General features: G+C 41.2%; 1 protein-coding gene across 1 annotated transcript in view; it reads right to left on the bottom strand.

Annotated features, from left to right (window-relative positions):
* Window positions 1-23,876, bottom strand: part of fbxl17 (F-box and leucine-rich repeat protein 17) — a 226,533-nt gene that overhangs the window by 132,266 nt on the left and 70,391 nt on the right. The window contains exons 7-8 of the mRNA XM_073467207.1: window positions 20,114-20,221; window positions 7,888-8,018 (exon numbers count right to left, since the gene is read on the bottom strand). Coding sequence (XP_073323308.1) covers window positions 7,888-8,018; window positions 20,114-20,221 — 239 coding nt within the window. The remainder of the gene's footprint in view (window positions 1-7,887; window positions 8,019-20,113; window positions 20,222-23,876) is intronic.

Raw genomic sequence — 23,876 nt, 5'->3', positions numbered from 1 at the left:
AAAAATGGTGGGTTTTTTTGGGTTCTTATTAATGTGCATAGTTGTCATGCGAAAAATCATCCAGACAGTTAAATGACGCTATAAAGAGAATTTGACCATTAGAGTGAAATAAGTATGCAAGAAACCACAAGGCCACAAGAACGAGGGGATTGGATAAAAGCTTAAAAACATAGACCAAATGAGAGAACATCACTATAAGCAGAGACAGTGTTGGAAAACTCACATTTACTGTACATACATTTTTTGCATCACTGTGCAAAATCAAATGTCATGTTTTTAAATGATGTTCTCTATAATTCTTCTTTTATCTCCTAGCGGTCTGGTAATGGGCTAAAGTAATAATAATTTCCCCAGCCTGACGGAGCAGAAGGTAAACCTATACGCAGGAAAAATCAAATTACGGGAAAAACGTATTTGGTCAAAATGGAACCAATAATTTTGCTGTCACGGGTCAACAATTTGGTTAACATGGATTTTAGCTAACTTTCAGTGTCAGGCACATGACTCACTCTGTGAGATAATGGTGCTTCATAGCCTGTGTCTAATGTGGTTCCACAGCTGTGAGATGCAGGGTTTCCCATATAATGATTACATTTGGACGTTCCACAAGGTAATTGAAACACTGCTGAGATGCATTTCGTTTAGGATTTAGTGTTCATTCAAAAGGGGTACTTTACACCACTGCATCTAACAAAATTCAAGAATTACTACTATTAGAATCTAAAAGGGTGTTTGACAGCATATATATAGCTGAAATATCGTATAAGCTTGAGTGACAAAATAAAAAGCCTTACTACTGCCTCCTCACAAGACATTTTCTGTTGATTTTTAGCTACTTTCAAAGCCTCTAATGTGGAAATCTGACTTTTTTTTGTACTACATTAAAAGTCACCATGACCTGCAAAAGACCCATTTGTGCTACGATTCCATCTTCACAGAAAGAGGGTGATAAAAGTCAAAGATTACATAAAGCCCTGTTAAAGTCTGCAGCTGTTCAGCTGTCACTGACAGTAAGTATCATAAATCAAATTGTATGACTTCCAGAAATGAGAGCAATCCAATCAAACTAAAGACCCTGGAGCAGCAGGATGGCGTGGCGTGCAGGAAGACTTCATCTGAAGAGGTCAAGCAGAAGCCCCTCTTACTTATCTTAGTTAGTTGAGGGTTTGACTTTTCAGAGTATACACGGTGAGATGTACGATGCTGCTGGCCTTGGATCTTTGCCTGAATACGACAGCAGCTTTCACGCTGTTGTAGCCTATAAGCTCCAGCTGCTTGCCTTCATTGTGTCTCCGCGCCGTGCCACAAATGTTCCTCCATCTCCGATACTTATCAAGGCACTGGAGTTTGACGCTGCCATTACTCAAAATTAATAACCAAGGCAGCATGTTTATCATAACACAGTTTCACACCCAACCTGCCAGAAATAATCACCTCGGTCCTTTGTGCGTGCGACAGAGACATAGGAAGAAAGAAAGTCAGAGAGAGACAGAGGAAGAAAAGCAGGGAGACAACTGGAGGAGAGAGATGAAGTGTGAAAAAAGAGACAGAACAAAGAGAATAAGAGCCTAAGATAAAAGACATAACTGAGGGAGAAATGAGGAGAAAATCTGCTATGTGCAAACATGTGCATCTTCCATAGCTAATCACTCTGACTCCATTACACCTCGTTGTTTTTTCCCACACCTTTTCTCACCATCATGTCTGACAACAGGGCAACACTACCTCTCCTTGTGTATTCACTCTGCTAAGCAGGACTCTAATCTCCGCTGACAGCCAATCTGCTCCAACAACGCAGACCTGAGTAAATAAAAAAAAATGGACCTGCGTTTTTAATTTATAAATCATTCGAGCGCAATGCAGGGTCTGGGTCCCCCACTGGAAGGATAGAAACAGGAAACATGAAAGTCTTAGTAGTATGTGTGAAAATACAAGAGCAAGAAAAGAGTGACAAGGACAGGGGAAGCCTCAACACCTCTCCTTAAATCTGGAGAGACAGGTGGTTGAGAAACAAGACAAGGACAAATGTCTGTCGTTCACTGGTTCGGGCTCTACTGACATTTTCCATGGCATTTAGAAAACATCGAAGAAAATCCAAAGAAAAGGGAGGAGGGGGACCTAAATATAGTTGGTGAAAGGAAACCTATGTGTACTGACGTTATATAATAGATGTAAAGACCTGAATGACCTCTTATCTGAGGGATTTGCTCACCTTCCTACAGTGTCCTGCTTTCTTTAACAGAGCTGAACCCTTATGGCTGAGCTCAGCAGCTACTGTAGTGAGGTCAGTTGAAGAATTTCTACCCAGCAGAAACCATATGTTAGTCTTTATTACTTTTTCCAGTACTGACAGTCAGCTGATAGCAGTGCCTATTTATTTAAAAAATGTGAGTAGGTTGAAAACTACAGAAAGACAGAAAGTTCCTTTCAATATCTCAGTCTGTTTACAGGTCAGGCACTTTGCTATTATGTCATCCTTATTTTAATAGAGACTACTTTCAATGTCATGTGTTAACTGTAAATATGTTCTAATACTGTTTTTCCTTTCCGTTAAGTGGATCTGACACCAGTGTGTTAAAGAAAACTATTCTTTGATTATCTGTATACTACTCACCCTGTATGAATTTGATATAATTGCCATGATATTGCATGGCTTGGCTCAAGGTAATCCATTTGTAAAATATGAACAAATTAACCCACAGAATGAATGCCAATTAACTTTCTTTTATTACCTAGTTGGACAGTTGGTCAAAACTGAAAAAGAGCATAAATTGACAATTCTAGGAATAAATAACAATTCCTTTTAAAAAACTAAAGTATTTCATGCTGTACATATTGCTGAAATGTTGACATATACTGGAGGCTTTACAGAATAACATCGCATTGGTTAGATGTATGGATTTTTCAAATAATGAACAAACAAGGCTATGTTACATCCTGAGCACACATGTAACCACATCATCTTTCTCCTTGATTTTTGCAAAGTAGGAGCAAAGTAAATGTACCTAAGTACCTAAGAGTATTCTTAAGTTTAACTCAGAAATTTGACAAATGCAGCCCCCTGGTCACCTTCACTGTGGACGAGCAAGGTACAGCGACCAACTGTCATTTGACACGTCATTGATCACACTGATGTATCATATACTCATTCGATTGTGGGGTTTAACACTTCTCCAGGCGATGCAGGATCTGCCAGCTGGCTGCAAAAGAGGCTATTTGGAATGAGCTTCTATTGCAAACGCCTCCAAATCCACACGCACATTAGAGTGAAGGTGTGTTTCTGGGAGAATGCTTCTCCAATTATTTCCTGCTTAATAAGCTCCTGAAAGTCAGAGAGGGCCCCCGGTCTTCCCTCATCTAGCCCGATTTCTGTGAAAAGGGGACAAAAAATGTAAAGAAGCCAATTTAGGCTGTGATTTGTGATGCTCATAAGTCATGGAGGTATGCAGAGAATGTTGGCCCAAAGAAAAAAAGCAAAAAAGGAAAGAGGGATGAATATTGATTCCCGCTGTTTAAAATGAAGCTGTCGGAAAGACTGAGAGATGAAGAGAAAGAGAAGGAAAGAGCGCCAGCACTTTTGGGAAATGTCCAACTTCCAACAATACAGATCTCATAAAAGAAATGACTCACTTACTCCAATGCATCTGCTTTCAGCAAGGACTAAAGGCCAAGTGACCAGAGCTTGCTCACAAACACACACACAATGGTAGATGGACACAGAGGGGGACAAACATAAATCTGCATGTCGACACAGGCCGCATGTCCAGCAGCAGGGTTAGCATTAGCAGAATAGATGCTGACTCTTTCCTTTGACCAAAACCACAAACCTTATTGCAACACAGTCACATTTGCACAAACAGAAGCATGACATTAGCCTAAAAGACATGTTTAAAGGGACACACTTCACCCAAATATACATATGTTTCCTCTTACCTGTAGTGCTATGTATCCAGTTAGATTGTTTTGGTGTGAGTTGCTGAGTTTTGTAGATATAGGCCACAGAGATGTCTGCCTTCTCTCGAATATAATGGAACTAGATGGCACTCTGCTCAAGGGGCCAAATAATACATTTGAGAAAATCAACAGCGCGATCTCCTAAATAAATCATGATCCAGTTACTCAGGATAACCCACAGACCTCGCATGAGCAGCCTAATGTAGGAACTATTTTCTCCTCAGCTGAGCTGTGACATTACCTTGCCTAGTTAGCTTAGTAAACTAGCCTCTCGTCCGTGATTAGTTGTGCGCATACTTCTGTGCGGTGATATGCTGATGGGTGTTTGAAAAGACAAAAGTTCCTACATGAAACTGCCCACAACAAGGTCTGTGGATTACCTTAAGTAACCCGGGCATGATTTTTTGGAAACAGACATTGCTGTTGAGTTTTTCAAATGTACTTTGTTGGCGCTTTGAGAACCACAAGCCGAGTTCCATTTAGTACCATTATATTTGAGAGAAAGCAGAGATCTCTACGGCCAAAGTCTATGACAATAGACAATCTATGTGATTTATGACGATTCGGCATCTCACACCAAAACAGCACTGCAGGTAAAAGGAAAAAAATATGTATTGTTGATTGTGGGTTGAACTTTCCCTTTAATCTCCTTACTTCTGGCAGAAAAATGTGAAAAACGATTAATGAAAACTAATTGTACAAATGACAAACAGCACTATTAAATCAGCAGCTTCTACAGGGAAAGGGTCCCTAGCTCCAAAAACAAACAAACAATAGTAACAGAAACAACAAAGACACCTTGCACACAACACAAAAGCTCCCCGTAGCTTCCTGCAAGATGAAAAAAAGAGGACACCAAGCACCGAAAAATGAAAGAAAACCGTTTAACTTTGACACTGTGTTCTCAACTTGGTTCTAAAAAGTGAGCGCTGCCATTTGCTCTGCCGTTCCACTTTGATCATGACTCGCTCTCCATTTTCGAACGCTGTGACATTTGAAAAACACAATCCCACTTTGGTCTCCTATCATCGCTGGAAGGCGGATACAGGGAAATAACAGGGCCAACACTGACCACCTGCAGCACATCACATCCTCTCTCTCCAAGAAATGACGGTGACCAAAAAATAGGCGTCCTACTGTCACAATCTGCCCGCCGGACTGTGACGATGGGAAGTCCATATTTTGTCGTCATTTCTCGCTTTCTTAGACTGGGACGCTGTTTTGGCTATTACCGAGTAAGATGAGGGGAGCCAGAGGACACAGCGTTTTTTTTTTTTTTCCAAAGATGAGAGACAAGAAGAAAGGGAAAACGAGAAGAAGGGACTGAAATGTTTTACCCCCTGCAGAGCTCTATCTCTCCAATGGCCCCTTGTCGGGGGACAAATTGATCCTGGAAATAAGGGGTCATTTCCTCTGCCTGTTTACCTGCTCGCACACTGTCATCAGTTTGAAACACACACACTAAAGCTGACCCAGCTGTACCCTCAGAGAGCTAATGTGAGGCAGGGTTAAGTCACTCTGGTCACTGTGACAACAAGCAAGGAACTGATGTGTGTTGGCTCCCCAACAGCAGTGACCCCAGTGACCTTGCACTGGTTAAACTTTATACCATTGACCTTAGAAGATATGGACAGCGCTTACTGGTTAAAAAGGAAGTCATCGCAGAAGTGCCTGCAAACCTGCACCAACTACCAATGGCCAGCAGGGGGTGACACCACTGGTTTCGAAATCTATCTGAGCTTATGGGCAAATTACCCAACTTCTCACTGGATTTATTACCTCATTAAACAGTTTCCTGATGAGTTTATGGTCTCAATCGCTTGTTTCAAGTCTTCTTCAATACAGCATGATGTTCATTTTGTAAATTATGGTCCCATTCAGAGTAAGACTGATGATAGGTCGCTACCACGGGGGGGGGGGTGTCAATCAGAATAGAGGCAAAACACTCTGGAGGCTTCAAAACAATGGTCTGCAAACCAGTGGGTTACGTTGCGGTGGGGTTACACTATCGTTAAACATGTCATGTAATAACAAAAAAACAATCCAAGTTAAATATTAGTGAAATAAAGGTCAACACTATAGCATCAGCAAACTCTTCATACAACTTAGTTTCACATCGTATTTTTCCCCATGTCATCTACGCCCATCTGCATTCTTCATGCAGCTGTAAACTGCAGTAAATACTTCACGATTTTTACACGATTACATTTTGCTGTATCACTCTCTTTTGACACTTTGCCATCATTCAACACAAGCTCAGTGTATCATACCATAAATGGCACATTCCTTTTGACTCATGCGTAACCAGCAAAGTAAGAACCTCTCAGAGCAACAGGTGCAACATTCAGCATGGAGAATTGTTAAAGAGTAATTGACCAAAATTGAAAACTACAGTATGTTTGGTAAATTAGGAGTGGTTCACAGTGAACATATCGACGGTCCATGTTCTAAATGTGCATCCTATGTCCTCTTATTTGCCTAATATGGTGCAGTTGTGATTCTATAAATGCCCCTCGCTCTCGTCACTTTTATATGACCACCAATTCTTGAGGTAATCAGATGGCTGTGACGCAGTATGGCTACCCCCTGCTGTGAGGCTATAGTGGAAACACATGTCGCCAAGGCATGGCTTGGCACGGCTTGGCATAGCGAACTGAAATTGACCAACCCGGGCCAAGGAAAACCCTTCATCTCCTTCACGTTGTGACGACCACCCAGCCAGTTTCTCCCTTTACATAAACCCCTTCTTTTGCTCTCCGCTCCGAGATGTGTGACTGTAAAGTGTAACAATAAAGCAGCTCATGACTGGAGGCTTTTATTTGCTCTGAGTCCTTGAGCAGCAGTCAGCTTGAACACAATATACACAAAACACACACAGACACACACACACACACACACACACACACACACACTCACACAGATCTGTAGGTCCAGGAGGCAAAGCAAACATGTCAGACTCCTCAGCTACGACTGTCCACCTCGGCCCTTCACTTCTCCACTGTCTCTGCTTCATTCATGAGCAAACACCACACCTACTGTATGCTGCCACATGCACACAGCATCCTAGCTTTATCTCCCACAGATACTGCCACCAACACACACACACACCCACACACACACACACACACCATTTTAAATTCCAATATTCCCACAGGTGATTCAGACAAATCCACACACACACACACACCTTCAGCCCCTGAACCAATGCAGTAAATATCATTATGGAATCAATGCAGCTTTGAATCAACCGAGACTGTGTGTGCGTGTGCGTGTGTGTGTGTGTGTGTGTGTGTGTGTGTGTGTGACTGTGATAAAGGGATGAAGTTGATAACACCATGTGCTCCTGTGAGGATTTCACCAAACTCCATGTTTTTTGATTGAAAGGAGGCGGGTAAGGTATTACCATAACCTTCCCACCACATGTCTGCTGTTAGCTCAATAATGCAAGAATGATTTCACACATGCACGCACACACATACAGACACACACACACCGATTGTTGCTATGCACCATGGTAAATTCAATATTGTGTTCACACTCCTAAGCCAGAGTGGGAGTACAGTCAGCAGAGAAGCCACAGCCTTGGCTGTAAATCAATAGATTAAATAGAAACGTATGAATAAAACACAAGATAATAAATAAAGGAGGAGATGGTTTACTCTTGCCGTCATATACTGTACAGGTTCTCTCCCATTTGAAAGAGAAAAAGGGGAAAAGGGAAAAAAGGTGTGGGAGCAGAAAGAAAGATGACCAGGGAGACAGAAACAAAGAACAAAAGTTCCTGTTGTGCTTTTAACTTAGGTTTTTACTTCCTATGTGTACATTTCCTTGTCCCAGTGTTTGCATACTTGCATGAGGAGTGTATCTGTTTTAGTGCAGATGTTTTGATTGTGTACTGGTCTATAAATACAGAATATAGTTGGCTTGACATACCTGTCGTTGATGCTCCAGTTGAGGCAGAGGTTGAGGGAGCTGAGGTTGCGACATTTCCTCACCACCTCCATCACTGTCTCGTTGTTGAGCTCTGAGATGTGCCGCAGGTCCAGGACATTCAGGTTTCGTAGCTATGAGAGGCAACACACACAAAAAAACAATTGAATGGTTTGATCATGTCAAATTCACATCAGTAGCTAGGAGGTGATGTTATCACCCGTGTTTCCTGGTTGGTTGGTTTGTCTGCAGGATTACACAAAAACTACTGAATGGATTTCAACGAAACTTGGATCGAGGATGAGCCTCAGCCCAGAATAGACCCCATTAACATTGGGTGCAGATCCAGGAATTTTTTTCTCGCTTTCTTTAACATGGCAAGACAAGGCGTTTCTCAACATTTTTGTTCATTTCCCAAGGAAAAATGCACAGATCTTGAGTTTACTTTAAGTGATACGGGGTTACGAGGTTTGATACTGGATTTGGCTTGGTTGAATTAAAGAGGACTGTTAGGTATGCGCTAAAAGTAGTCAAAGCCAGAGGGCTGCCATCATGAAGCGAAAAAAATCTGAAATAACAATTTATCCTTTATCGTTTCTAATTTTTCTTCTCAAAGAAGAACACAAGACAAATGGTTTACAGGGCAGATATGTGTGCTATTGCAGACCCAAAAAAAATGAATCAATCTCTTTATCTCTCTCATGCAAACAGGTATACAGGCACACAATTTCCTGTCCGTCTGTTCATGAAGGCTGTTGATTTGTGACAATGAGGAGCAGAAAAAAGAGGAATCTACAGACAGACAAATATTTCATGAAGGCATGTATGGTATACACGCCTGCTGAATTACATGGATGGTTTTGATATATCCCCATGGAATGTGGGAAAAAAATCTGCCTTCACACTGAGTAAACTTGCATACCGCCTCATGTACTGAAGAACTAGCATGAATGCAGAATAAAACCTAACAAGGCAGATAAATGACACGAAATTGCTTGCTGTTACTGTTTATCATTCTGTGGCTGCACGCCTGGTGTGAGGGGTTATGAGCCAATATGAGCATTCACTTTCCCTTTTCCTTTCATCTCTCCGACTTTCAATAATCCCTCCTTCCGATCTGAATACCTTATAAGAGGCGGTTTAGATTAATCCTCCAGTCAAAATCTCTACTTCCTGACACACTCTTAGAAACCCGCACTGACACACTGTTCAACAAGCTCACTGGAAATTACCAAAGGCTTTTCAAGTCACAGCACAGGTGTATTTTCTCTGATACATACTCAAAACTATTTAAGGCACAGGTGCACACACACACATACACACACCAGGGATGAAAGATAATAGAGGTATGATATTCCAGCCAGCCGCCAGGGAGGCAGGGAGGTAAATGTCATGGCCAAGGCTAAAGAGAAAACAAGCTTACAGTTGGTGTTAAGATCACTGAGCGCCATAGGTATGACATATACCTAACAGCATGAAGGAGGGGTTGGGTAAGGACCCCGGCTCACTGGGTGAAGTAAGCACGCATGTAAACACTCTCCTCTGTCCCCACATACTGAGAATCATAACGCATCTACTGCTGACAAACAACGGCAAGTGTGTGATGCTGCACTGTGCTGAAGGTGATAAAAAAAAGGCTTTTAAAAACCTTTACCTCTGTCTAACAGCTCCATTTGTCTCTCTGTTCTTACACAGCCTGTGGCTTTTTTTGTCACTCCTCAAGAGAAAATTGCATGCACACCTCTTGTGATAAAAGGTCTGCAAAGGCATGAAACACATTTTGTTTGTGGCGCCTTTACTGTGAAGATACGCTTAGATATACTAATGAAATAAACATTAAACAGCTTGTGTGCACAAAGACGGGTCAAGACTGCAGCAGTGATGGTCGGGGACAGCTCAACTGATATGATAAACAATGGTATCTAATGAGAGGGAAACCCCTTAACTGTGTGGATTTTCATAGACATACACACATACGAGCAGATGCTCACACACATGTACGGACAGGAACATATACACACACATACACACTCAAACTGTCATGTGCTCCTGTGGCCAGTGTTGGATCGAAGTGCTAAATTATTCATGCAGAACAAGGCTGATCTGTGTGTGTGTGTGTCTGTGTGTGTGTGTGTGTGTGTGTGTGTGTGTGTGTGTAGTGGCATTGTTTGCAAAACACAAGGGTTGCAAAAATCAAACCAGGATGGTAAGCTAAGTGACTGCTAGCACTAATATTCATAGCATCGGAAATCCACTCACAATGTCAAAAGAATTTAAACTAACATCAACACACACACAAACACACACATATATGACATGCACACACAGACACACACACACACACAGACAGTTATTTGCATTCAGTATTTATGGTTATTGAGCCTAGGGTAAAATCTCAAAGCCCCGACATCAAAAGTAGCATTTGTTCTCCAAATCTTCAAAAACTGCTTATGTCTGCTAAATAGAATTTCTACTACAGCCAATAGCAACTGTTTCATTGATGTGGATAACCAATGAGAAATCAGGCCAACTGGTGTGAGTTTTCATTGGTTGAGAGTGTAGCTAGGTTGAAGAAAATCTGAAAATTTAGCAGATGTCTGCATGAAAGGGAAGAGGCAGAGTCACGGCTGAGACTGTAACTTTCTAATCCATCTGTGAAAACCACCGCAGGAAAATAAATTCCATAGTTAAGCAGACATCTGCCAAAAAGAAAAATATCCTTCAAATCCCTGAAATGAAAAGTCACACAAAGAACAACCTTGCAGTAATTAGTCACACCTCAAGAAGGTGACAGGCCGCAGTGCTCGTGTTTGTTTTCTCATAGTTGACAGATTATCATAATTCGACTCCGAGGTGAAAGGTTTTAATGCTTCCAATCTTTTTTTAATCATTTCCACTCATAATATAGCTTATTTTTCTGCAATTCCAAGAATAAATGGTCGCAAAAAGAAAGAAAAATAAATGGAGAGAAATAAGGAAGAGGAGGAGGGAGCGCGAAAGCTTCAGACAGAGGAGAAGACAAAGTGAGTGATTCAAACAGCACAGACAGAGAGGAAGAGGAAAAAAAGTGAACAAGAGTGAGCAGAGCAAGTGAGAGAGAAATAGAGCAACAGAAGGGAAAGCAGGGGATTTGGTGAAGGGCTCGGCAGGTTTTTCCCTCCTCGTTGGCTGAGGTCTGTAACCAGGCAGAGTTTGTGTCGTCTCCTGAGTTGGCAGCTACACCTGGATAATTATTCAGTCTGTTCATAAAAACACTGAAAGCTGCAGAATCCAGCTGCTCTGAGGCCAGCGGGTCGTCCCCACCCCGTGAACACACTTTCATGGCACAGAAATGAAGGCGCACACTGATTATATGAATATTCCAATGACTACACACACATATACACATACATATGTTCACATGCACATAAACAGCGATGGGAAGTTCTGTATAAAAGTACAATTTTGGGGAGCTTGTATTTAAGCTAATTTACACCTCCACTCCAAAACATTGCAGATGGAAATATTTATTTTTTTAGCCCACTACATTTATTTTTACAGATTAAGGTTTAAGGTTTTTTTTATTTATTTTTATTCAAAAGATTTATTTTGTTATACAGCATAGCATGCTCACATCGTTTTCTGTTTTTTGACATAAAGGTTGGAAAGAAATAAAATAAAAATTAGAAGTTTATGTTGTATAATTATTCATATAGGGAACGGTAAAACAAACAGTTTACTCCTTGATACAGTTGGTAATAATATTTGGCAGGGGGGGAAAAACCACAAGGTTTAGGTTTTTAAATATAATAACGTATGACTAGCTTATAAAATATGATGCATTGTGATGAATTTAACTACCAAACAGTATATGAAGCTATAATAATTAGCTCCACACATGAATATACTTCTTACAAGTTATTGCTTCTATATATATATATATATATATATACATATATACATATATATATATACATATATACATATACATATACATATATATATATATATATATATATATATATATATATATATATATATATATATTTAGATACATCTTGTTGCCAAACTTCTGTCAATTTTAATCGAACTAAATTTTAAATTTGGACTTTTGCTTGTAATAAAGGATTATTATCATTGCGGTGTATTGTATGGAGGACTGAATCAGTCAAAATTAAAATAAATAAAGAAGGAAATGTAGAAATGTGGAAAGAAGAAATGTAAAATGCAGAACTAATAAATAATACACGTGGAAATAAATGCAGCAGAAATGCAAATGGAAAATAATAGAGAAATTAATCCATAAATAAAATATATACCATTCAAAAATGGATACATACAACAAAATAAATGACAAACTAAATGGCAGCGTAAATAAATCATTAATACAAATGTTAATAAACAAAACAGCAAATTAAAACAGAAATATCAATTTATGTCAAATGTTCTTAATTAATCAATAACTACATTTATTTTAATATTGCTTTCGTTGCATTTAAAGTAAATTTATTTATTTATTAAGCCACTTATTTATTCCTTTTTTGATTTTTGCTTTTGACAGTTTCAGTCCTCCATAGTTTTGCTAGTGTTACTTTAGTAAATGATCTGAATGCTTTGTTTATCAACAACTAAAACATGCACAAGTTTAATAAAAATTAAAGTATTAATGCCAAAAGCAATTCTAGTAAAAGAAGTATCGTGATATCAGCTGGTGAAATTAACAATCACAAAATAAAAGAAGTTTTAAATTTCCTAACCAGCAGTAAACCAATTAACTTCTGCTAAAATGTGTTTTGATGAGGAGATTTTGATTAAAATCGACCTTCTATTTAACTTAATTCAAACCCACAGAGCAGAAAATGACAGACTGAAATTAAGCTTCACAGAATCACAAAATTGGATGTGAATCTCCAATCCAAAAACTCCAAATCAATTCAAATAAAGAACATATAATGCCCTGTGGAAAGATAAGCGAAAAGCAATCGCTGCAGATTTTTACAAGAGCCGGATGAGCAAACAGTACTCGTCTGAGAAGTCGGTGTCGCGCTGCATTTCCCTAATAAAGAGAGGTTGTTTAATTCAGTCCACACGACCAGAGGAGATGTGTGACCTGCGAGCAGCCTCGCTCCTACCTGCTTCAGTTAGAAGCCTCTCAGGGAAAATAAGAGCCTAAGTCAGAGGTTAAAACACAAAACGCCACAAGAAAAATAGCTGTTTCAATACAGTATCCATCGGCAAAGAACAGGCTGTAGTTCATTATTTGGAGAGCTTGATTTGACACTCGTACACTACATTAGTGTATGTCACAGCCTGGCACACACAGTGTGTGTCTGTGTGTGTACCTGTGTGTGCTCTGCCAGACTACAGAGCTATAACTACCTGTGCTATTACTTAATTTATTTACACAACGTCAAGCATCACCATGCCAAGCAGGAAGTTGAGGCCTTGCGGACCCCATGCGGAGGATATGATGTCATGGTTTGAACGCTGGCACACAGCAGCGTGAGCTCATGGCTTGTGCTGTCCATCAACCTCAGTGTCCCCAGCTGACAAGCGGCTAGATGACATTTAAAAAGTACGGACAGAGCGAGCATTGTTTTAGTCACAAATAGAGAACATGCTGGATTTGGAAAATATGAGCTGCTATTTCATTGCCGTAGTTCATTTATAGCCACTTTAAGATTTAGTATGTGAGTATATAGATCCGCAAAAAAGTACAGTAAAACTAACAGCCGTAACAGTGGGAAAACTCTCAGACTGGTAAAGATGAGTAGAAACAAGTTTAAATCCTCTAAACAATGCAGGTAGAAGTTTAGACAGTCACTTTGAAGTAATATTCAAAGTCCTGAGCAAGAAGTCAAAGTCACAGGGTGTTAGTGAGGTGGCATTGTGGCCCTGACACATTTTGCTCGGCTGTCCGCATGTGTTGGAGACTGTGTGTGAGACGGGACGGGGCGAGGGCGAAAAAAGGTGAGACGAATGGCAGCAGTGTCACTAGGTGAATACAAGTGCGCACTCATGCATACACGCTCTGTTTTTTTTTTTTTTTCTTTCTTCCATATCGGAGCATCCCAGACAGTTCAGTCAGACAGGAGAAAGCTGTGTCGAGACAATCCCTCTGCGGCAAGCCTAAATCACCCGCACCCCTCCTCCTCTCCAGACGCACACTCAGAAAAACACACACACATAAATACACGGAGGCCAGTGCAGACAGAGTGATATGAATATTTGAAAAAGGACTGAGGCAAAAAAAAAAAAAAAAACTGGAAAGGCCATGGGTCTGGTATCACAAATACATTGTCTGCATCAGTCATGGACCAGTGAGCTGATCCCTGTGTGTGTGTGTATGTGTGGTTAACTTCTCTCTTTATCTGTCTTGTGCCCATCTACTGTCTATCACTTATTTTCCCTCTCCTACCCCCTTTTCCTCTCTCTCTCTTTCTCCCTTTCAGTCGCTAATCCTGCATGTGTTGGTGTTGATAACAAACTCAGTGGCGAGGAAAGGCTCGAGGAGATAGAGAGAGTTGGTTTCTCTTCGCCGCGCTAAGCCAAATGACCACATAGGCACGCACGTACACAAGCACGGGGCCGATGTGACAGCGCCGGGTGACAGTCACAGCACAGTGACACTAGTTGGGCCAATAATGAGACATGATACCCCCCTCCTCCAGAGGTCAAAAACCTCTCTATCTCTGTCTAGCTCTGGGTTAAAAGTCTTAGAGCCAAATGAATTATTCTTCAATTACTCTTGCAAGAGACACACATCATCCTTAGGCTCTTCTCTTGCTCATTATATTCATAAATCCCCCAATCTCCTCAATACAGCAGCGAAGAAAATTATTATTACAATTTCGAGTCATTCGGCGACCCCCACAACCCCATTACCTTTCTTCCTCCAAATCGCCTCTGCTCCTTCGTTTCCCCTTTATCCTCTCTACCACCCCTGAGACACAATGCACATGTACGAGTACACAGTCACACACACACATTGGTACACAGGGACAGGTACAAATAGACATGAACGCACGCACACGCCGACTTCTCTGGTGTGTGCTGGGGGTTATCAGTTTGACACAGGGCACTGTGATTATGTATTTTCTGTGCTCGAGTCAGAGGGAGGAGATAAGGGGCCAGCAGACTACAGCAAAGCCAGACACCACTCATCCTAGATGGGGAGGGAGTGGTGGCGTGGAGGGTGTGGAGGGGACAGTGGGCGCAAACCTGTCTCTTAACCTTTCGTGTTTCAACCTCCTTATGAACCTCTTTTCGAACCTGTGCTCGTGACAATGGCGCCTTATTGGGGCCATGGTTGGTAAAACTGTGATGTGAAGTGATGTCGTATCTTGACAAAAAAAAGGGACTTTTGTGAGTCTTTCTCTCTCAAAAAGAGGACTTTATAATCCAAAAGAATATTCATATTTTTCTCATAAATTTGCATTTTTTTTTCGTGTAAATTTTGCACTATTATCTCTTAAAGGGGGGGAGATCATTTAAAAATTTTTTCCTTGTTTCATAGCTTAGAAGTCAAATTTGAACTGTTGCAAGTGCATACTGCTCCGCTAGGTCACCGCCAGGATGGATAGAGCATATGACTCTGGTTATGAAATTAAATAGCTTCCCTGTCATAAACCAGACTGTTTTATTTGCTCATAAACACACAGAAAGAATGAGGTATTGCCTAGGGTCCAATTCTGTCAAATTTAGAGAGCATTTATCATAAAGGTCCAAACTTTTTTTCCAGAGAAGAACAACAAAGCCACTGGAGCGGCCACGGCTGAATTAATCTACAAGGCCCAAAATTAAGACCAGAAACATCCAAGTTCTGCACATCAGAGAGATGACACATCGCTATTACACTCTCCAAATATACTCCTTTTCATCTCTGACACATTCTTCAACAGTCCAACCATTTGTTATGTCTCTGGCCTCCTCTCTCTCTCTCTCCCGAGGGTGGGAACTTTCACACACACACACACAAAAGGCATTTTTGAGGCCCACAGTGTCTTAGGGCGGTGATAGGCTGATGTATGAGGAGGGGCATTGTGGGTAGGCATGACAAGCAAGGAGAAGCCATCAGTGGGACATCTAAGGCTCGGGGAATGAAGGCTCTCTGGCATCCAGAGCCGCTCTCAAACACTGGCTCTCTGATAGAGCCGACCTTGGACTTAATCACTACCAGAAGAAAAGAGCACCGCTTGACAGGAAGATGGAGAGACGGTGGGAGTGTAAATGTGTGAGAGAGAGAGAGAGAGAGAAAGACAAAAAAAAAAACATGAACTCAAAAGTAAACGAGAGGGAAAAGAGACACATACAGAGGGTGACAATGAGAGACTGGACAGAGAAAGAGACATGAACAGGTAACAACACTGTTCAAAGAGACGGATAATGACTCTGTTGGTGTTGCACATTTTGCCAACAGCAAAGTGTGGCCGAGGCTGCCTGAGAAGCAGAGGGAGAGAGCATAAAATAAAGTACGTTATCCACTTCTGAAATACACACAAATCCATTTCCTCCAAGAAACACACACCAGCTGAAGAGCGGGGGTTACATTCAAGTTGCCAGAGTGAAGCCATCCACTCTTTTAATGACGTCCAACGCCTACACACACACACTAAATCTATTGTGCATCTACCTCTGTGGTTTGCCACAGGTTTGACTAAAGGGTGAACCCTTTAGAAATCGAATTAGGAGAATGATTAATCTCTTACAGGTCCACAAAAAAACACTTATAAAGTTCTCAAATTAGTCGCTGTGGGAGAGCACTAAATCACTGAAAGCTCTGGGACACCCACGAAGCATCCATCCCAAGATGTTTTGTATCCATTACACAGCCTTCGGATGTGACAAGCCTCATCAATAAGACTATTATTAATGTCAAGAGCTTAGAGCGAACTTTGAGCTTCAATCTCAAAAACCCCCCATAAATAAAAATGTACAGTACATCCCTGGCACGGCTACACAAAGACCACATCAGACACGTGTTTGCGCTCTTAAAATCATCACAGTTGCTGTTCGTGACATTTAAAGGCTTATGTAATGTTTGATTTCAAACCAGCGAGGAAAGTGTTAGCGAGCTTGTTTTCGATTAGCAGGCTTCGCTCTCTCTCTCACTCTCTCTCTCTCAGCCAGCAGAAGTCTTGATTTTGCCTTTTAGTCGCTAACAAGATGATGATTTATCAAACCGTGCCTGGCTACAAATATTGAGTTGTGTTGCACATCACAGAGGAGCCGCACAGCTCCCGTAGGACTGAAACACTGAAAAACCATTAGAGGAGCATAAATGCCACAGCTTTACAGTTACTCTACAGACCATCTGCATCGAACTCGGCACCATGGGTGGCCCATTTCAACCATCAGCTCACTTGATTAAGAAAATACAATTTCAATTGATTTGCTCATACCCTAATGTGTGAGAAGTCGGTATTAAAAAAATATCAATCTGAAATGAGTGTGTCGTATGAGAGGAGTTAATAAAAGTAATGGATTTTCTTCCCCTCTTTTTTGGTGATGGCTGGATAGCAAGTGAGGAGGTTGGGAAGATTATCAGAGGGACAGAGAGAGAGAGAGGGAGGGAGAGAGCAATCGAGGAAGAAAAGAAGTGGGAGGGAGTGCGTGGTAATCGAACAAGAGAGGAGCGCTGCAGTCCTGGAAGCGCAAGCAGGTCCACGGAGTCATCAGAAATGCAACGATTCTAAGCGCGAGAATATGATTTTCAATCGACACTAGATGGGACCAAGTGGGAATGAATGAGAGGAGGAATCAACTGCTAAACGAGATAATTACTGCGAGAGATTATAGAGGGATGGAGAGCGGACGAGGTGGAGAGGCAGAAAGAGATGACGGGCAGAAATGATGGTTGAAGCAACAGAAACAAAGAGAGATATGATTTGACTCTGTATCTTAAATCTGTACGGACAGAATGAACGCCTTCAAAATGTTATCTTTGAAACACTTGTGTCTCATCCACAGACTTTTTAAAATAAGGACTGAGCTTTGGGTCTGAAAAGTGAAGAAATTGCTCATTTTATGACATTCATTTTGTAAATTATGGACTCATTCAGAGGAAAATAGGTGATAAAGCAGGGTAGGCTTTAGGGCGGGGCTACCTTATGACTGACAAGTTGCTTGACGTGTCTACGGACTCTCAGTCAGATCCAATCAGGATATCCTCCCCACCTCCACCCTAATGTCCAAATATGGTCACTTCTGGCTCCAGAAAACCAAGATGGCGACAGCCGTAATGCCAAACTTGAGGCTTCAAAACCATAGTCCAAAAACCGAACCGAATCTCAACAGGTTGGTGCTAGAGTGTAGAGTCAGTGATACAGTACAGTGGGGTCTTTTGTCTGGCCTTTTCTGGAGTTATTTAAATGGATAACTGATATGTAAGTGCATGTTGTAGTGTCATTTTGTGTGTATACATGCATGTATGTATCTGTTACTGTTCTGTCCAGTTAGTTAAGATGGAAAATGGGGTTGACTGCCTCGTTAAAGCTTATAGCCTCAATAAAAAGATGTTGAGATAAAAATATGAAGTTATTTTTCAGTTGACACTAAACTGGATCTTTAAAAAATATAAATATTGTCACAATTATGAACTTGCTCATCTAAACTCCTAAAAAACTTCACCTTGGTTAATAATGTAATAAATAATAATGAGGTGTGCTAGACAGTGCGTGTGGGCGGATGTGTATGCGTCCACCTCCAGGTATGCTAATGCTGTTATGACTGGCTGGCTTCATTACTGTCTGTCTACAACACACTGGCCAAGGTCAGTGGAGGCTGCAGAGATGATAGGGGGCCAAAACCATGAGCACAAATTAATCTGCTGTTTAATCTAACAATGCAGCGTGGCATCGGGTGTCTCAGTCCTATTAACACAACTGTAATTGCATTTGAGGAGGAATGGACGCATGCAGCCCACAAGGGTACGTTCACACTTGCGTGTACACCCAAGTGCATTGAACATAAATCGAATTGTATTACTCAGCACACATGGGTGCGGACATAGCATACACACTCACACATAGGTGCACACGCACATGTTAGACGGACGTTATGTTGGGGGAAGGAAATAAATGAGTAGACAAACAAAGTGCAGTATTTCCTGGTGAATTCAATTCTAGCAATCAGCGTGTGAGTGCATGTGTGTCCATGTTTATATGGCATGGCACATCTTAAACCACCGAGCACTGCTCATTAGCATGGTAATATCCAAACAGCAGGGTGTAGTCAGAACAGCAGCATATTATTAGGATTCATCTCATTAGGCTTTCATGAGATTTAAAAGTTAACACGAAATAACTTCAGAACTAAGTCTTAGATAAAACACACAGCGAGGTCCTGAGTTTACTCTGCACAAGTTCATTTTCCCCCCTGGAGACAATGCACTGCTGCCCCGCAGCAACATGGAGAGCTGGCCTACGGTAACAGGATTAGACAAAAATACTTAGTCACACTGAAATTACTGATACATGTAATCACTTGCTTATTGAAATTAACCTTTTTTGAGCTGTGCTGCAGGACATATCGTCACTTTTATCAAAGGTAGACAGACAACTTGAATTATTACAACAGATCACAACTGCAGGTCTCAAGCATAGTCTGCATGACTGAAATGGACCGGGCCTCCAGGTCTGAAAAGTCAGCCAAGGCGGAAGCGCCTTAAAAGTGCAGTGTTTCTAAAAGCCAGAGCTGGTTTCAAAAATTAGCCTGATTGTGTGTAAGCTTATGAGAAAATGACCCAACTTCTTACATGATTTACTACCTCAGTAAATAGTTTCCCAAAGAGTTTATGGTCTCTATCGCTAGATTAAAGACTTCTTTAATACAGCATGATGTTTATTTTGTAAATAATGGTCCCATTTAGAGTGAAGTGGATGATAAATCAGGGTATGCTTTATTACCTTTATCAAAAAACTGCAGCTTCTGTGATTAAGATATTGCACTTGGCAATATTGCAAGTTCGGTAATATTTCCATTTATTGTGCAGATCTAGGTCCAGTTAAAGGAATTATGGATGCACCTCTCAAACCACGCTAGATAGCATTAGCTGATAACTTAAGTCCATCTCCCTGTCCAAATATGGTCATTTCTGTTTCTAAAATACAAAGATGCTGACAATCAAAATGTCAAACTTGAGGCTTCAGAACAGTAGTCCACAAACCAATGGGTGATGTCACATTGACAAGTTTTTGCTCCCAAGAAAAAATAATTATAATGCAAATCAATAAATTTGTGTGGTACTTACCGCAGTAAGATGGATGACTCCCTGAGAGGTCACCGGACATCCCATGAAGCCAACAAACTGCAGCTCAGGACAATGCTCTGCAACCGCTCGCACTGAACGATCAGTGACCTGGAGAACAGAATAGAAAGCAGGGAGAAGAAAAAAGGAGAAGAGAAAGTTTAAATTAGTATCCTGAGTAAATAAAAACTCTATCTTCATAGTCAAAATAGCTGCAGCTATTATTTCTGAAGTCCTCATGTGAAGTCCTTCATGTTTTCCTTTAGGTTTCATTAAGATCTCAAGGATCAACATATGACATTCATTCAACACATCTGAGAGACTTTTATCTTTATACCTTTACAGTTTTTAAATGGGGAAAGCTGCCAAAAACGTTCCTGTTAAGAGCAATTTTTCAAAACAAGTGTGTGCAGACTCTGCGTTGCTCTCAGATTCAAGCAAAAATGTCAACTCCATGTGTGCGCGGGTCAGGTGTATTTTGTGTTTCATAAACAGCAGAGAAAAAAAGAGACAGAGAGGAGCAGGAGGAGGATAACGCACAAGCTAAACAGCTAAAAGAGCATGTCTGCCAAGCAGCGAGGACGTCGTCTTATGATGGATGGACTGCTCCCATCATTCACCCAGTTGTCTACTAACAGCTCATAATGGATCAGAGATCAATAGGGAAGCAGAACATTTCCAGCAGCTTCCACTGTAGTCATCAATACGGGTATTGATAGCTACTTCACCCCCCTCATCCCACTCAACACTGCAACAATATGTGGGAGATTGTTTGTCCTCTCTGTAGGCTTCCTCACACTCTTCATCAATCACAAAGACAAAATAAGATGAGAAGAAAAGAGAGAGAAGAGAGAGAATTGACTCTGAGCTGTGATTAACTGAGAAAACAAAGAAAAACAAACATCAAAGAACATTAGAGAAACAAAAATCACTTTATCTCGGCATCCCTGTCAGAACCTTCAATGCTTCTTTTTAAAAAAAATCCCAAAAAGCAAGTCAGGCAACATTTACATTCAAATATATGCAAAAAAACCCATCAACTAGTGATGGATACTTACAAACACAAAGTCTTTCCTTATCAACACAAACAGATTTGGAAAAGTCTGCCATAATGCGCTTGGACTTAAATTTACGTCTGACGTGTTTTTGAAAAGTAAAGGAGAAGTATGCCTGAACATGTTCAATATGAAAGACTGAGAGGAGTGAAATTTTGAGAAAAAACACACAGGAAGAGCTTGAGAAGGCAGCAAAAGAGACATACTGTCGGCTTCAACTACTTTGCATCAACACCGTCAGTCAACACCAGATGTTGAAACGTGGGTGGTAACATTTAAGGTAACATTCAAATGAATTAGCAGCTATTGTGGCATAATCAGTTCTTTCAGACACATTTACTGTTTAGTAGACATCTGAATATGTTGGTTGTGCAGATGGCCTGCATTGAACTGAACTGCATTCATATAGCGCTTTTATTGTCTGGCAACTATCAGGAGCAATGTGGAGGTCAGCGTCTTGCCTGAGGACACTGACATGCACCCATTCCGGGGGAATCTAACCAGCGACCTTCCGATTAGTGGACCAAAAAGCTCTGCATTATGAGGCTGCTGTGGCTCATGAGGTAGAAAGGTTTCCAATCAGCGCCTCAGGAGGAGCGGTGGTAGATACACTGTCTTTACTGCACATTGACAAGATCATTAATTAGCCAATTAGACTGGAGATAGCGGTGATTTGCCAATGGAGTTGTTTTGTTTAGCTGTACAGCAACAGGAATGTTACACAGCTACAGATAGGAGGTGATCACAGGAAGACACGTCCCTAAAAAGTCTAAACATCAGTTTTTTCTGTGTGGTGAGTAAGAACCTGACTCTGATGATTCACAGGAGATATGTAAGCTCACTATTGTCTTTATAGAGACAGGTAAAAGAAGACTTCTACAGGTATAAATCTGTTTAAACCCTGAAAAAGGGTGGTATGAGCATGGACACAGGGGAATCTTGCAAGCTAGAAATTGATTGCACAAACTTAAAAACTTGCTTAAAAACTTTATGAATGATTTAAGTTTTCAGTTACAGGTGATGGCTGGTACTCTGAAACCTTCTTCTGTGCTTTAGCTCGATCCTTTAAGAGGTACATATTCGAGTTTAAATATCTGCATGTTTTTGGGGAAAGGGATAGATTCACACCGCTAGTCGATGTCACACTGTGACCGAAAAAGCCGGGAACAGAGTCATTCTCCCTGCCTCACCTCTGTTCAGCTGCAGCCTGGTGTGCTCATAGATCCATTCGATACCCTCCCCAGTATCAATGATTAAACTACCACTTGTAAGTCTCGCTCTTTACTGATCACTATACTTGTCCATACACCCATCATTCTCTCGAGGTTATATACACACCCAAGGCTTCACACCTCTGTCACTCTAATGCTGCGTCTCCCTCTCTCTTTCTCTCCCCTGCAAGCCGTCCTTAATCGTTACCGAGTCGAAGCAGAGGAAGATGGAAAACCCACAGAGACAGCGAGGGGAAATAAAAGTTACAAAATGAAATAACAAGGTGTCCATTTATCTTTCACCTATTCACATACAGTATGGCTTATCAGGGTAAAACACCTCCTATAACTCTAGTGAAGCTCAAAGGTTTCTCACCTTATCAGAGAGGAGCTAAAGTGCTTGTAAAGTGCAAAATGGTTCATTTATGAATGGGACTGCAAAGGATTTTGCAGGCTAGCATTGTCACTGTAAGAAATCTGACATTAGCATTTGGCTATGAGTATGGTCTCACAGCTGCCGGTGTGGCTGTAGACTCATAATCTTGTTGATATATTAACTTCAGGCGGTATATCATCTTGCAGTAAGGCGAAGTTCACAAATGCACAGGAGTTTTTCCACACAGTAGAAGCTGAATTCATTTTGACAACATTTTTTTTTTCATGTTTGAAATATGGTAAGCTGTATCCCAAAATCCCAAAAGGATCCACAAAAAGAAAAACCTGACAGGATTGAATATCAATAAACGAGCGCCAAGGTGGGCGGTCAACTAACGTGAGTAATGTTGAGGAAAAAGCAGATTGTAAGGGAGTAACAGTATCATTATTTCTTCAAGTACCTGTATTTTAAGCCTTTTACAAAAAGAATAAAACTCATCCAACCCAACACAACTATCCATCCTGGACACACTTGTGTGTACAAGTTGTAGCAGCTCACTGTACCTGCTAGTTTTGTGCAGAACAGTCTTTCAGGGCAATCAATAACTGGATGCACCTTAAAATTCTACACCTCTGGTTTGGACCCACCACACCACCCATCAACACTTGCTGCAGTCGGAAAAGATTAACTGAAGGTGAGTCAGCGCTCCCTCTCTGAGACACTGATGCATATGGAACCTGATCTGGAGGGCCAGGTGGAGATAAGGGGGGAGAGTCGAGTGGAGTTGTCTTTTTGAGTATGAATCTTGGGGTGAAAAAAAAAAAAAAAAAAAGGCTCCAGAAGGACCAGTCAGAGCTGAGCAGCTGGCAGGTGAAGTGAGCTGGCCGGAGCTCCCCTCAACACGGCCCCTGCCAAAAAACCATCAAGGAAAACATTTTCAGGTTGACTACCAGCGGAATCAAAAAGCTACACACCACCGTGATCCTTAAATCAGAACCGTGTGCGAGAGAAGCAGACGAATCACAGCAGAGTCCACCTTCAGACTGTCTCTTTCATACTGGTGTTTGTGCTGTAGGAGTGTGTGGGTGCAGCTGTGTGTGTGGGAGTGTACACACTTGTGTTCG

Source organism: Pagrus major, chromosome 5, assembly GCF_040436345.1.
Source record: "Pagrus major chromosome 5, Pma_NU_1.0".
In the NCBI taxonomy this organism is placed as follows: Eukaryota; Metazoa; Chordata; class Actinopteri; order Spariformes; family Sparidae; genus Pagrus; species Pagrus major.
This window is presented reverse-complemented; position numbering and strand designations above follow the sequence as displayed.